Raw genomic sequence first — 16,414 nt, 5'->3', positions numbered from 1 at the left:
GTACATTGGCTTCTGCGTTCACCTAAAAATCATACGCATTGAACGCACTTTACGGTACATCTTGTGAAGCGCTTTGAGACATCCTCCCGGTGTGAAAGGTGCTACATCAAATCTTAGGGCTTATTAAAAACCTCACGCTTGATATAGCACTTTTCTTTTTACGGTGAAGATACAGCTTTTATGGCGCGTGTAACATCAAAATGCTTCAAAGCACTTTAAAGTAGTTGGCTGTCTTGATGTAGGCAACTAATCTGTGGCCAGAAATTTCTGCCAACAGCAACTGGGTGAACAACCAATTAATTCAGAAGGTTCTTCGCCATGATTTCTGGAGAGTATTTTTGATATAGGGCCATGGGATTTTTAATGTCCACCTGTGCTAATACAGCACTCACCCAACACTCCGCTAGAAAATCACTGTCTACTTGGGGCTTGAACCCAGAACCCTCTGACACAGATGGGTGCGCGGTGGCTACTTTCTGAGCCAGGCTACCAATGGTAACCAACGCCCACAAATATCTTCCATCAACTCATTCAATATGATTGTGGTTTTTAAGATTCGAAAGGGACTGGATAATATAGACATGATAAGATGGTTTATCTCGTCCAGAACTGTAGAACTGGATGGGCCTTGGGCTTCTTCCGTCCAGCAAATTCTTATGTTCTCATGCTTTCGACACACTTTGTGCCTTTCTAAACAGAAGCCCCCTCAAAGGTAAAGCCAGAGCAACACTGGATATAAAGTTAACACTGCGGGTCACCACTGAGGAAAGTAATCAGAGTGTTCGCACCAATCTAACTACTCTCAGTTTCTGGTTGCGTTTCAAGCCATCAATTAGATTGTGGTCTTGCGCTCATTCCTACGTATCCATTCCACTCCAGAAGAGATTCACTGTTGTAAAAGTTCTCGGTAATCAACTGCAGATTACTCCTTGTTAATCTTCTTCTAAAGACATTGCAATTATTAATCCCCGCTCTTGGCTGAACGCCAGCTCATGTCAATGAAATGGAGAGCACAAGGCATTGTAAGTCCGCAGTTGGTATTAAACTTGACCCTGAGATGGAATGAATCCCTTCGCCCAGCCCAAAGTACATGGATATTGTGCGTCAGCTTTTCTTTAAGTACGCTACAAGTCCAAGACACGTATCTTGACTTGAGGTTATAATAATAATAATAATAATAATCCTTGCATTTGATATAGTGCTTTTCACATCGGGAGGACGTCCCAAAGCGCTTCACAGAACACACTGTAAAGTGAATTGACTGTATATTTGTGGGCGAACGCGGCAGCCAATTGCGCACAGCAATGTCCCACAAACAGTCATATGGATTGAAAATAACCAATTTATTATTGCTTTTGGTTTTGGAGGGATTATTATTAGGCTCTGTGTGGAGTAAGGAAACTTGCCCAAGGTTTCGCCATCTGCCTGGAATTGAACCCGGCTCTCTCGCTTGCAAAGCGAGTGCTCTAACCACTGAGCTACAGGACTCCACAGGTTGTAGCCCAGACTGACGTTCCCAGTGCAGGGGGTGCCATCGCTGTTTCATTCACAAAACACACAGTCACTCCACTTTGCAGTGTATCCTGCGAAGCGCTTTAAGACGTCTCGAAGACGTGATAAGACGCCGTATCAAAGGCAAGGATTATATCAAGTGCTCCGAGACCCTATCCCTCACCTGAATGACTCCAGGTTAAGTTCAAATCACAAGCTAAGACTCTGGTATTCCGAGCCCCTTTGTAATCTGGTCACCTGGAAACTTTTGTCAAGGGCTTTTTTGATACTGGCAGTCATAATGTTCCTCGCTCCACTCGCTGACAAGAATAGGCTTTCTTTGCAACGAACAGATACTTTTACGCAAACCTTTGTGGCTACTAAGGTTCTGACGCATGACAGCTGTCGCCCTTCACAAAAGAAGTGTCAAATCTTCCTATCTTCCTCCTTCGCCTCCTCCTCCTCCCTCTCCTTCTCCTCCTCCCCATGACTAATCTTTTCAGGGTTGAATCTTGTACCCCATCCCACGCTCAGGTGTCCCCGAAGCTTTGGCTCTTGCCGAACCCGTGCCTAAACCCGGATTAGATGAATCAAAGCCGACTGAGCATCAACCATCAGCTAAACTGTCATTAAATTCTTCCGCGACTCCCACCTCAACTCTCACCAAGTGTCACAAAACCGTCGCATGAACTGTCACCCCAACTCTTCACCCAACTGTCGCCCCCAACTTACACCCCATCTGTCACCTCAACTGTCACCTCGATGGCCACAAACTGCCCCGGAACTCAACTCAACCAACTCAACTCCCACCAACTGTCATGAATTGGCATTTGCTCCCCCTTCGTTTCTTGACGCTTTGATGATTGTAAATGTTCTCTTGGATTTCTTTTTCACTTTAGTTCTTATCCCCCAACAACCCCCTCCGCCTCTCCCCCTCCCCGCCACCTCCACCTTCACGCCACCACCACGTACCACAACAACACCAACATGTGCCAGATGATGAGAGGTACAATCTTCCTCCGCACAGGTGCCAACGTCGCCTCCCAAACACTTTACCCGAGTCTCAAAACTGGTGCACTAAATCCTGACCAGACGCAAATTAAGACTCGAAAAAAACTTGAAAGCAGGGAGCGCTCCATTGACAGGAGATGAAGGATGCCACCCACGACACTCGCCTGGTTGCCTAGCAGGAGGCGGATTTGGCACAAGGACAGGTATAGCACACCTGTCAAACTTCCTCCTCCAGCTTAGATTCTTCACGCCTGCCAAGCACCACGCTGCGTCCACAAGACGTCCCACCTGGCAAGGAGGGGGTAGAGCAGAGCAGAGGAGAAAGAGGCAGACACTCGCAGTGCCTAAAGCAGCCCCTTAGACTCTCAGTGAGAGAGAGGGGGAATACCCAACATCCAGAGAGCGAGAGAGTGAGAGACCTCAAACTCCATAGAGTGAGAGTCTCCAACCTCCAAACAGTGCGAGACATCAACCTTCAGAGAGTGGGAGACCCCATAATAAGTTGCCCTCTGAGATGTCTTTATTCAAGACTGAAGCACCCCAGCTCCCACCCCTGCAAGAGAGTGACAGACAGCCCCCCACCACCCCACCGCCAACATCCAGGGTGTGGGGACTCCAAGCTTCTGGGCAATGAGAAACTAAATGCACTTGATCGTTGTGTTAAACGTCTGGTTGCATTTGGTGCACAATTCTACTATTTCTTGTACTCACACACACATATGTTCCCCATTACGCATGCACGCTCACACACACCCATGCACACATACACAATTGTTAATTACCCTCCGTATAAATAAATCCTTCTCGGTGTCGATCCTAAAATTGGCTTTCACAACCCCTTGACTGAAATCTAGGGCTGAAATTTTCTGAACATACACCCTCAGAAGGCATCAGAAATACGGATCAGAAAGTCCAGTCCAGTCTGGTTTTTATGCCCTCAATGCCATTTAGCATCTTCTATATCTCTCCAAGTTCTTCTCTGAGACATCGTTTCTCAAGACTGAAGGTACCCTAACTCATCCCCCCTAAAGGTTGGCAGAGGGGGCGACATTCAGTTGCCGGCCAGGTCATTTGGAGAAGAGATTGAACGAACCCAGGCAAGAGAAAAAGTGTTGCGGTTTTCATTTAAGAAATCCCACTTCTAGTGTTTGTTTGAGCTGAGCTCCTGGGTCAACTTGAGAGAAAAGTGAAGAAGGATAACAAAAAATCAATGGCTGCAATTGACACAAACGATTGTGGAACGGTTTCCAGTGAACACAAGGATGCACATTGCTCATTCATCCCCGAACTTGCAGGCAGGTTTAATTAGCGTACTGTTGCTGTTGGATTCTGGGCGCGAGTCAATGGCTCAGCTCCAAAGTACACAGGCTGAACTGCAACCAACTTTATTAAGCACACAAACAGGTTTCCCAGGGATGGGGTATGCAGTCAGTCTGAGCATTTGTAATGCTGGTTGTGCCTTTCTTGGGCTTTCCCCCACCTCAGCCCCACTCCCCACCACCAACCCCCACACAACTTATCCTCTCCCTTACCCACTTACCACCCTTCCGCACCAAATTAATAATAATGATAGCAATCCTTGCATTTGATATAGCACCTTATAACGTCGTTGAGATGTCTCAAAGCGCTTCACTGGTTACATTGTAAAGTGAATTGACTGCATATTTTGTGGGTGAAATGCGGCAGACAATTGCGCATTTGTGTCCCACACACTGTCGTAGATTGAGTGACCAATGTTTTTAAAATTATCTTCTATTCCTTCGATGGATTTTCATGTGTGTCGGACACCCGGATGACCAAAAACATTGCCCGACTCTTCTTAAGCAGGTATGTATTCAGTTTGGGTTTAAAGGAGTTATTCTACCTAGAGTCAAACACTTTATAATTGGCATCTGCTCCATATCTCCCACTATTCTGCAGGAATATCTGTACAAAATTCATTCAGTTCTCACTATTCTCACTGGAAGTTTGTTAAACGGAAACCTACTAGTTCCAGCTCTGCTCTGACAGCTCAAAGCACATGGTGTCCTGCCCACATCTGTATTGTTTAGGTCTGTCAATGCTGTAAAGACCCTAAATTCCACCGAGTCTCAGCCACCAGACCTCTTTACCTTATAATCCAATGACGTGAAGCGAAAAATTCTCAAATCTACTCTTAAATTTGCAGCTTTCTCTCTACAAACAACAGATGAATGTTTTTTTCAAATTCACCCTGAATTCAAGACCTTTATCGCAACGCTGCACGACCTTAAATTTTGTCGCAAGACGGTCTCGCAGGCTAAGCCGAGGAGGAATTTCAGGTCTCCTCCGCTCCTTGCCCGCCGTGCATGATCCCACCATGGCATTTCTCTGCTTGAAGACTTCACGGTGTTCAACACCAGATGGCATCACAACACATAATTCTTCTTGTTACGTTACCTTTAAGAGAACAGCAAGTGAGGCGAGCACACCAGGGTCTATTAGCACTGTCCCATGGTGAGCTGTTACTTGGTCACACGCAGAGTTCTGCATTGACCTAACGTCAGGGCATCAACATCACAGAACCACCCGAGTGCGCTCTCAGATTCGATGCTTTGTCCCCGGCTGAGAGACCTGCACGGAAACAAGGCAGGCAAGGTCCCCTGCGTTAGGTCAGCTTGTCAAAGATGCAGGCCTTTGTGAAATCAGGCCACTCGCTCTCTTATCTGTAGCTCAGTGGTTAGAGCACTCGCCTCGCAAGCGAGAAGACCCGGGTTCGATTCCCAGGCAGGGCGAAATGTTGGGCAAGTTTCCTTACTCCATCCGCCTCTGTTTACCTTGCAGTAAGTAGGGAACCCAGCTGTTAGTCGATTGGCGGATCATTTTTCCGGGGTAATAATCGCTTCAAAAAATATATACATTTATAAAAGACAAATAATTTGGTCACGACTGTTTGTGCAACGCCCCCGGGCGTAATTGGCTGCTGCGTTTCGCCCACAAAATACACAGTCAATTCACTTTACAGTATATTCTGCGAAGAGCTTTAAATAAATAATCCTTGGTCTTTTTTCGCCTAGCAAATTCTTATGTTGTTGTGTTCTTATGAACTTTATCACGTCGTCGACACACCTCAAAGAATTTCATGTCCTTCGGATGAGACGATAAAACAAGGTTCCCCCGTCTGCCTGTTCAGGTGGACGTTAAAGATCTTGTGGCGTTATTCGAAAAGAGAAGGGAGTTTCTCTCTTGCCCGGTGTCCTGGCCAACAAATCCCCCAAATAAAATTGGTCACTCGCTCCATGACTGTTTGTGGGACATAGCTCTGCAATTTTGCTGCCACGTTTCTCCCACAAAATTCACAGGGTAAGGGTTAACGCTCGGTGAGTCACTGCTGCCTGAGAGAGAAAACGAGCTGTTCTGCTCTTGTCTGTTTCTTTTTAACAGTAGGTATGTACTGTGGTCTCAGTAATATCCCTAAAAATCAATATCGTATTAATGTGACACTCTACTATTGAATAACTGCACACGTACTTTGCCCGAGCTAAATCGGTTTAGAACGCCTGAGCTGAGGACCATTACAACCTTTTGATTTCATGCTGATAGCAATAATAATAATAATAATAATAATTCTTGGATTTGATAGAGCACCTTATCACGTCATCGAGACGTCTCAAAGCGCTTCACAGAATCTACTGTAGAGTGAATTGACTGTGTGTTTTGTGGGCGAAACGTAATCGATAAGGTGTGCCCACTCGATACGGTTTGAGGGTTAGAAAGAGGTTCAGCGAAGGGCTCCACACACAAAGCAGGATCTTTCTCCCACGCACACCTCATGCCTCACCCAACCAGCCAGACAGCCAAGCTCATGCCTTTGCGAATAGACTGAAACAGCGCTGGCTCAGGCTGTGTGCAGCAGTGTTCCTCTTGCTGTGATATCAATGACATCAAAGGGACTACCTCTGATCCTTTCAATAACCATTACTGCAGAGTAATGGTTCCATTACAGACGGCTTCTTTTTTTCCTTTTTCTTTTGGTCAGCCAGGTGTCCAGACACCTATCGACATTAAAGTGTATCCAAACTAGACTGAGAATTTCACGCCTATCCACCTACACGTGAAAAATCCACAGGTAGATTGTTGGAATGGAGTGCGCACTCTCTCCTGCTTTACCTAACTGCGGAACGGAGGGCACGAGGGACAAACAGGAAGCCGCAGAGTGGAGGCAATGAGGGAACGAAGCGATTCGAAAACGATTGAGAGGATCTTGAAATCGAACAACACAAAAAGCAGACTGTTTGGCCCATTTCTACGGTGGCGGTGGGTGGGGGAGGGGAGTTCTCGCCACACACGAGTCACCTAGTTCAATCTCGCTCCCGTACCCTTTATTTACTACTCCTCTGCTTCAAAGAACTATCTAATTCCTTTATTTGATCACAGACGACCATTTGCCATCTGTTGCAGATGCTATCAATTCAAATTGGCTCACCTTCAATAACATCTCGTACTAAGCAGCAGAAGGACTTTGCTTCCCTTCCTGTTCATTCACATACTTTTCCTTTCAATAATAAATGATGCCAACAGAACGTCTTGTATACTTGTGGGACACGTGTTTCAGACAATAATCTTATGTGACAATCCAAGTTATGCTGGAAACCCATTGATGCTCAAACAAAGGACAGGATCCTTAAAACACCCATCGAATGATATTACTATTATTAATAATAATAATAATACTTGAATTTGATATAGCGCTTTATCACCTCACCAACATACCTCAAAGAATTTGACATCTTTCGGATGAGACGTTAAACCGAGTTCCCGACTGCCTCCTCAGGTGGACATTAAAGATCCTGCGGAGCTATTCGGAAAGAGAAAGAGAGTTTCTCTCTCCCGCTGTCCTAGCCAACAATTCCCCGAATAAAACTGGTCACTCACACCATGGCTGCTTGTGGGACGCTGCTGTGCGCAATCGCCCACAAAATACACAGTCACTCGACTTTACAGTAGATCCTGTGAAGCACTTTGAGACATCGCAAGGGCGTGATAAGACGCTGCATCAAATGCGAGGATTATTATTATTAATAATAATGCCGTGACTGTTTAGCGTCTGATCCGAAGGATGGCACTTCCAACAAAGCAGCGGTCCTCTAGCACTGAATTGGAGTGTCGAACATAGGGCTTGAACCTACAACCTTCTGAATGAGAGGCGTGTGAGCCAGGCTGACACTGATCGTGTCCAGGTAGAGAAAAGGCGACATGGTTTCGGGCGGGTGTCAAATTGGAGTTTCTACTTTGACAGTAATCCCACCTCAATCCATTATAAACCACTAATCAAACAGCTTCCTTAACAGGAATCAAACCGTGAGGAGGCTTTGATTCTAAAGAGGGTGGAAGCCACAGGTCTGCCCTCCACGATTCAAATGAGTGAAACAAGAAAAATGTAAAGAATGGGTAAGAAAATGACACAGGCTCAGTTTCCTTCAAAATCAACCCTTCTATTTGCAAGTCATCTCTCAGGGCAACACTCTTACTCTGTGAGAGGCATCATTAGCAAAGGCAGGTGAAGGCATCATCTCTCAACACACACAAACACGCACACACACACACACATACACACACACACAAGGTGAGCAGGGCGACATCTCTTCGAGTGACGCATCAATTTCCCATGCTTTATAGATTTGCCTAGTGTTTGCACATCATCATAATAATAAGAGTGCTTATAAAGTGTGCTCCAGAGCTCGAAAGAGTCATTTATTTAGGATAGCTTAAGGACAATTACTCAGGCTGGACTCAGGTAATTGCAGAATAATGTACTTTTAAACCGACGTGTTTAATCTGTACCTTAATGAGGGGCTGACTGGAGAAATTAACACATGGAGTAGCAGGAATAGTATGTGCGCTCAATAATAATAATCCTTGCATTTGATATAGCGCTTTTCACGTCAGGAGGACGTCCCAAAGCGCTTCACAGAATATACTGTAAAGTGAATTGACTGTATATTTGTAGGCGAACGCGGCAGCCAATTGCGCACAGCAATGTCCCACAAACAGTCGTGGATTGAAAATGACCAATTTATTATTGTTTTTGGTTTTGGAGGGATTATTATTAGGCTCTGTGTGGAGTAAGGAAACTTGCCCAAGGTTTCACCCTCTGCCTGGAATTGAACTCAGGTCTCTCGCTTGCAAAGCGAGTGCTCTAACCACTGAGCTACAGGACTCCACTGAGCTACAGGACTCCACAATATAATATATGAAAATATAAAAATGACCCTTTTCGGTCACTCGACAAAGCAACAATAACAACGGCAACTTGCATTACTAATAATGATAGTAATAATAATCCCTGCATTTGATGAAGCACCTTATCACGTCGTTGAGACGTCTCAAAGCGCTTCACAGAATATGCTGTAAAACGAATTGATTGTATGTTTTGTGGGCAGCCAATTGCGCACAGCAGTGTCCCACAAATAGTCATGTTTGACTATTACCCCAGGAAAGCGATCCAGCAATCAATTAACAACCGGGTCCCAATTTACTGCTCAGTAAACAGAGGCGTGTGGTGTAAGGAAACTTGCCTAAGGTTTTGCCCTGCCTGGGAATCAAACCCGGGTCCTCTCTCTTGCGAGGCCAGTGCTCCAACCAACACGTGGGTATATCCTGTGAAGCGCTTTGAGATGTCTTGACGACGTGATAAGGCGCTAGACCAAATGCAAGGATTATTATCATTGGAAACACAATCTTTCAATGGGAGGCTGCTTCATCTGATTTTCTAAGTTTCCCCTTTCTTTCATTTCACAACCCCGGTGCGGATAAGGAAACAGCGCGAATAATTGGTCGGTGTGCCAAAATACAAACTCACTCACTGCAGTGCTAACTAAAACATACCACTGTGTAGAATTATTATTATCACCAGAGTAGTACATTGTGACAACCCTACTTTCTCTCTCTCTCTCTCGTTTTCTATTTCTTTCCTCTCTGGGTCGTTTTCTGTCTTTGAGTCTCTTTAAATTTCTCTATCTCTTCACTGTTTTTCCTCTCTGACTCTCTCTCTCTCTCTCTCTTGCTCTCTCTCTCTCTCTCTCTGATTCTCAGCAGGAGGCTTGCCAGTCAGCGCTCTTTAAAATGGCAAGCGATGTGTTTTTAGCTGGTTAAGCTCCAGCAGTACCACAACACAGACTCTCGGCTCTCCCAGCTTTGACTCTCGCCAACTTGCACCTAATACTCTCCGGAATTAGCTAACTGCATCCCTATGAGGAAGAGAGGGCGCGTTCCATTCCAGACACTGGGAAATTTCTACGGGTGGGTGGCATTCATACGGAGAACTCTCAGTCTGGTTTGGATACTCTTAATCACGGTGATGAGCTTCCTCGTGTGGTCAGACACCCGGCTGACCCAAACAGAAATGCAACCACAAGCTATTGAGGTGAAAGGACAGGGTGTAAAGCCACTGTGTTGGTTGAGACCAAGGGGAATGCATCATGAGGCTTGAAGAAGTATGGCAATAGGCCAGTGCCGGGGCGTTGAAGATACAGCAATCTCTGAGACTCGATGGACAAAATACTTCCTTCTGTGTTGTAAATATCTACGATTCTGTTAAGCTTTGTTTCCTGGGCTGGAGATTGATAGTGTAGATGTCTACTGGTTAGTTGGGGCCACTGTCTAATGACTCGACTGAGGTTGTAATAATAATAATCATTGCATTTGATATAGTGCCTTGACACGTTTTCGAGACGTCTCAAAGCGCTTCCCAGAATACACTGTAAGGTGAATTAACTGTCTATTTTGTGTGCAAAACACGGCAGCCAATTGCGCACAGCAGTGTCCCACAAACAGTCGTGCATTGAAGTGACCAATTTTTAAATTTTTTTCGAAGGAATTATTACCCCCGGGGAAAGCGATCCAACAATCGACTAAGACCAGGTTCCTACTTACTGCTCGGTAAACAGAGACGTGTGGAGTAAGGAAACTGGGAATTGAATCCAGGTCCTCCCGCTTGCGAGGCAAGTGCTCTAACTACTGAGTTACAGGACTCCACTGCTCAGTTGCTCAAACTGTTTAGCAGCTTAAACTCCAGCGGTACTCCAACGCACACTCTGAGTCCCCCAAGCCTTGGCTCTTGCCATCTTGCGGCTAACACTCTCTGGAATTATGTAAGTAGGATGCGTCCTTTCAGGGAGAGGGAGCGCATTCCAGTCTAATACACAGGAATGTCCATGTGTTGATGGGATGCACAAAACGTTTGGTTTGGATACTTTTAAGCCCAGCGGTGGTTTTCCGCAGGTGTCAAGACACCCGGCTGACTAAAAAGCAAACTAGGGAGAACGGGTGCGGAGTGAGAGTGAAGGTGAGAGAAATACAATAAGAGGTTAAAACGAAGCAACAATGGAGTTAATGGTCGTGTCTAGTAATGGGCACAAGATTGCTGTATCAGAGGTTACCCAGGTCTCCTCACAACTCCAAGTAAGGGAAACTTTTAGACAGATCAATTAGACGGAGACTTGGCTAGATCACATTCCGCCCTGAGAGATGACAGCTATTCCCTAACCTGGGCAAGCAGCCATGTAATAATCCAGGCTAAAGTCTTCCAATTTCATACACAGAGCCCCTTTCACAGCGAAACAATAATAATAATAATAATAATCCTCGCATTTGATACAGGACCTTATCCCTTCACTGAAGCGTCTCAAAGTACTTCACAGAATATACTGTAAAGTGGGTTGACTGTGTATTTTGTGGGCGAAACGCGGCAGCCGATTACACACAGCAGCGTCCCCACAAACAGTCCAGTAGATTGAGTGACAACATTTTTTTGGGGGGGGATTACTAACCCCGGAAAGCAATCCGCCGATCGACTAACAACCGGGTTCCTACTTACTGCTAAGCAAACAGAGACGTGTGGATTAAGGAAACGTGCCTAAGCTTCCGCCCCGCCCGGGAATCGAACCCGGGTCCTCTCGCTTGCATTAATTCATGTTATTTAATCGACCATATTCCTCCACATCTTTGAAAAATCTTTTGGAGCGCTTATGTTGGTTTTCCCCGGACCTTCGAGAGAATGGGCAGCGCTACGGTGGTGAGTGAGAGGGTTTGGGGAAAGTCTGTTAGACCTGTTTTTACAGACCAGCTCTGTTGTAACGTGCTTCTCTACAGTGCGAGTTTGCTTATAACACCGTCTCACTGTGGACCTCGCCCGCAACCTCACGCTTCACTTCCAAGCACTGGCTGTTTTTTTTTAATCTACTAAAATGGTCGACTTCCATCACTTCCTGACGTAGCGTTGACCCGGGAGTCAATTTTAGAGCAGAGAGCTCTAAAATCTAAATCTCGCTAAATCCCGGGGTGAGAGATTTTATGGATCCCAAACGTGTAAGGAGGTTCCGCTGCAGTTAAAACAAATTGTCTCCAGGCATTCATTAGACATTATTTGAAAAGAATAATAATATAACAACCCTTGCATTTGTCCTTCTGCTCGGCCCGTCAAAATGTCTCATTGCTGTCACGTGTAGTGACTGGATTTTGATGGTTGAAATATGGTCCACAAACAAACAGTTATGAAGCGAGTGACCAATTTTATCTGGGGTGGGGCGGGGGGGGGGGGGGGGGGGGGATTGTTGGCCAGGACACCGGGAGAGAGAGAGAAACTCCCTTCTCTTTGCAAAACAGAGCCATGGGAATCTTTACAAGTACTTGCATTTACATCTATACTGGTATTACAATGCAGTGCTGGGGAGGGGCGGGTGGGGAGGTGGGGGGTGGGAGTGCTGCATTGTCGGAGGTGCCGTCCTTCGGGTGAGACTTTAAACCGAGTTGACCGTCTGCTTGTTCGGGTGGACGTTAAAGATCCCGCGGCGCTATTCGGAAAGAGAAGGGAGTTTTTCTTTCCCGGTGTCCCTGGCCCACGTCAAATTGGTCACGCACTTTCACGGCTGTTTGTGAGACATTGCTGGGTGCAAAATGGTTGCTGTGCTCACCATAACGCGTGCCCGGTCGCTGCGCTTGACAGCAAAACCCTGTGGAGCGCATTGAGACGTTTCAACACCACATCGAAACGCAAGGGATGTTACTCTTCTTATTATAAGAGTAATAATACTCACGTGCTCTGTGTGAGCTAAGCTCTCTCCCCTTCTGCGAGTTATGCAACTCGTTCCCCATGGATTTGGAAGTGGACCCTAATTTTGACCGTGCAATTTCATTTGACGTTTGCTCTCAAATGTTTACTGGTGAGTTAAAATTGTAGCGGATTTTAAAAAAACAGGTAAGATCTTGGGAACAAAATCCAAACTCGCTGAACAGAGTACGATAGCTTTTAGTCCCAGAGCAGCAAATTCGCTGCAAAGAACAGGACACGGAGCAGAGTTAATCCCCAGAGAGCTTTCACGCAGCCCGAACCCTCTAGGGAGCGAATCTGTTCGCTTTAGCAGGGTCATCGCCTCGAAAGAAAAAAGAGAGGGGAAACTAACTGTCCGTCCGGTTGTGAAAAGGATAGGATCAGAGAGAGCTGCAGCCTTGTGAGGAGGCTGCTATGGCCAGCAGGTCAGTCACTGGTTGATTGCTGAAATCACAGACTTGTGCACAATTTCTTCCCTGATTTGGAAGCAAAAAGAAATCCGCCTCCAAGTTATTATCATTATTGTTAATTGTTTGATATAGCGCTTTTCACGTCGGGAGGACGTCCCAAAGCGCTTCACAGAACACACTGTAAAGTGAATGGACTGTATATTTAATAATAATCCTCACGCTTGATACAGCGCCTTGTCACGTCGTTGAGAGGTCTCAAATCGCTTCACAGAATGTACTGTAAAGTGGATTGACTGTGTGTTGTTTTGGGGTCCCACAAACAGTTGTGGATCGAGCGATCAAATTATTATTCTTTCTTCATTTTATTTGTTGAAGGAATTATCGACCCTCCCCGGAAAGTAGTCCCGCCAATCGACCGACAACCGGGTTCCTTCTTACCGCTCGGAAAAACCAGAGACGTGTGGAGTAAGGAAACTTGCCGAAGTGTTCACCCTACCCCGCCCCGGAAATCGAACCCGAGTCCTCCCCCACCCCCCCTTGCGAGACGAGTGCTCCAAAAAAAAAATCTTTTCTTTTTCGCTTATTTCTATCGTGTGCTTTCTCATATCTTCAGAAGGCAACGACCTCCAATTTGACCTCGGAGAGCAAGCTGCCAACCTCAGCCCTTGGAGCTCCCAGTATCTCTCAGTGACAGTTCTCTTGTTTTCTCGTCAGGCTCCCCCCACTCCCCCCCCCCCCAACCCCCCCATCCCCACACCCTCCCCGATCCCTGGAGGCCGAGGAGCAGAGATCTACGTTTGCAATTTACACCGACTAAATGATTTATCAAACCTAAAGAGCTTCTCTCTTGGCTGCACAGACACAAGCGAGGCTGAGGGATGAGATGGCAACCTGAGTCACTTGCCACAGCCTCAACTCCCTAGCTCGCTCCAATCAATGCTCTCTCTCCAGCTCCTGCTGCTGGCATCGGATTTCCAGCTGTAAAACTAGTCCACAGACTCGGGAAATCTATCCCCACAGCTCCTTGGCACAGTGCCTTAACGCCAGGAACCTAACACCGCGAGCTGCCCGTAGACTGGAGAGCCAGCTCGCTTCTCCCTGCTAACTCGGCCTTTCGTTCACAAAGTAGAAAGTACACATCAAAAAAAAAACAGAAGCCTATCTCGCTCGTTTTTTTTTTTCTTCAGCGGCTTGATTTTGCCCAGATGTGGGAAGGGAAGGGGGTGGGGGGGTTGGGGGGGGAAATGTGATTCGCAGGAAAGTTTGTGGATCGTTAGAAAACAGGTAAAACAACAGCGGCAATGTCTGGCAGTTACGATAGTGACCCTCCGTGTGAGGTGACGTCTCGAAACGATTTGCAAGGACGGTGCCCGGACAATGAGCAACAACAACAACAGCAACAACTCGCATTTACCCAGCGGACTGACTGCGTATTGTGTAGGCTAATGCAGCAGCCAATTCTGCACAGCAATGTCCCACAAACAAACCACGACACGGTCGAAGAGGAAGGTCTTCAGTCGTGATCTAAAAGAGGGCAAGGCTTGAGAGAGAGAGAGAGAGAGAGTGTGCCCAAGTTCTGGGGCACAGTGGCTGGCACCGATGGACACAGAAGTTTTTATTTGGGGACGTACTCCGTTTTTGAGGAGAAATGATTCCGCGTAATCGATGGGAGCGGGGAGGGTGGGGGAAGAAGGGGTGTGACTGTGAGCAGTCAAAGAGCTGTGACCCGGTTTACACGTGTGAGTGTACTATCCACAGCGAGTGTGTGTACACAGCGAGTCTGTGTACACACACAGCGAGTGTATTAGAGACAGTGAGTGCATGTCCGCAGCGAGCTGTGTTGTAGACAGTGAGTGTGCAGATATGCACAGCGCTCCTGCTCTTGGATTCACGGCCTAGGACCTGGAAAGCTGTGAGCCGAGCTGAACAGAATGGCACAACGAGCGGGCGAGGAGGTCTCTCAGTACTCACGTGTTGTGAAGCACACACCAGCCGCAGTGAGGGTCTCCCGAGCCCAGGCAGTCAGTGCACGTCTTGTACTGTCCGCATGTCTCCACCGGCACTCTGGTCAACTGAAAGCAAATAGAGAAAAAATCAGGTGGTAGGAGTCTAACAAAGATCACCCCCGTCCAACATTGATCACGCTCGTTTACCCACAACAACTTGGGTTTATATAGCACCCTTCACGTGGGGTAGTGCGACCCAGAGCTCTTACCATAAAACCTCTTTTAAAGTAACAATAATACAATAATAATCCTTGCATTTGATGCAGTGCCTTATCACGTCTTCGAGACGTCTCAAAGCGCTTCACAGAACATACCGTCAAGGTGAATTGACTGGTGTGTTTTGTGGGCGAAAGGCAGCAGCCATTCACGCACAGCAGCGTCCCGCAAAGAGTCGTAGGTTGAGCGACCAAATTAATATTATCTTTTATCGAAAATTTGTTTGGAAGGGATACTTATCCCCCGGAAACGCGATCCGCCAATCGGCTAACAACCGGGTTCCCACTTGCTGCTCGGTAAACAGAGGCGTGTGGAGTAAGGAAAGTCGCCTAAGGTTTCGCCCTGGCCCCCCCCGGAATCAAACCCTCTCGCTTGCGAGGTGAGCGCTCTAACCAATACGCTGCAGGACTCCACAAAATAAGTGATTGTGAACAGAAATGAGCAGTCTCTTGGCTCGGGGTTGGAGAGGGTCAAACACACGGTGTCAGGGCGGGCGAGACAGAGAGTACCAGAGATATGATTGGGGTTGATTCTCACTGAATTCCACTTGAGCCGATATCGTTACGATTGCTGAGTACGGGAGGCTGAGTGGTGTGGCAAGTGACATGACATTAGCCTGGTGTAATTATGGTCTAGCCAGTCTCCTGCCTGCCTGCCTGCCTGCCTGATGGACCACTGACCTTTTCACTAACTTCAGGTGCTGAAGGACTTTGGCACTTTACAGGGCCCGACCGACCGAAAGATCTAAATTTCACTTTCTCGGGAAACGAGGGCATTAATTAGCTTCTCAACTGTGCAAAGTGGCTCGGGATTGAAGGCAAAGGACAGTGTGACAGGCAAGGCCATGCTCGCCTCGCGCGGTGAAAGGCATTCTTAAGAGTGTTATCACTCCAGATGCATTGTCCTAACCCTTTTCCCACCCACTCCGATCGACTCAGTGATATTGTCAAAAACAATTCAGCCTCTCGATGTCCTTCACTTCACAGCCTGTCCTCTGATCACCTCACTGTCATTCACTGTAAAGATAATCCAAATGATGCGTTGTAATTGTCATATCACATACCCCATTCGCCCCCCACCCCCTCCACCCCACCACACCGCCCCCATATTGGGCAGTGGACAACAGTGTGGCACTGCTGCGGGCATCAAGGACAAATGCCAGGATAAATCCTCCTCAGCTCAGCTCAGCTTCCAACCTGAGTTACGTTAGA

At 46.9% G+C, this 16,414-nt stretch overlaps 1 protein-coding gene across 1 annotated transcript in view; it reads right to left on the bottom strand.

Annotated features, from left to right (window-relative positions):
- Positions 1–16,414, bottom strand: part of plxna4 (plexin A4) — a 296,341-nt gene that overhangs the window by 91,974 nt on the left and 187,953 nt on the right. The window contains exon 5 of the mRNA XM_042335956.1: positions 14,953–15,053. Within this exon, the coding sequence (XP_042191890.1) occupies positions 14,953–15,053 (101 nt within the window). The remainder of the gene's footprint in view (positions 1–14,952; positions 15,054–16,414) is intronic.

Source organism: Callorhinchus milii, unplaced genomic scaffold (assembly GCF_018977255.1).
Source record: "Callorhinchus milii isolate IMCB2004 unplaced genomic scaffold, IMCB_Cmil_1.0 Scaffold5, whole genome shotgun sequence".
NCBI lineage: Eukaryota > Metazoa > Chordata > Chondrichthyes > Chimaeriformes > Callorhinchidae > Callorhinchus > Callorhinchus milii.
This window is presented reverse-complemented; position numbering and strand designations above follow the sequence as displayed.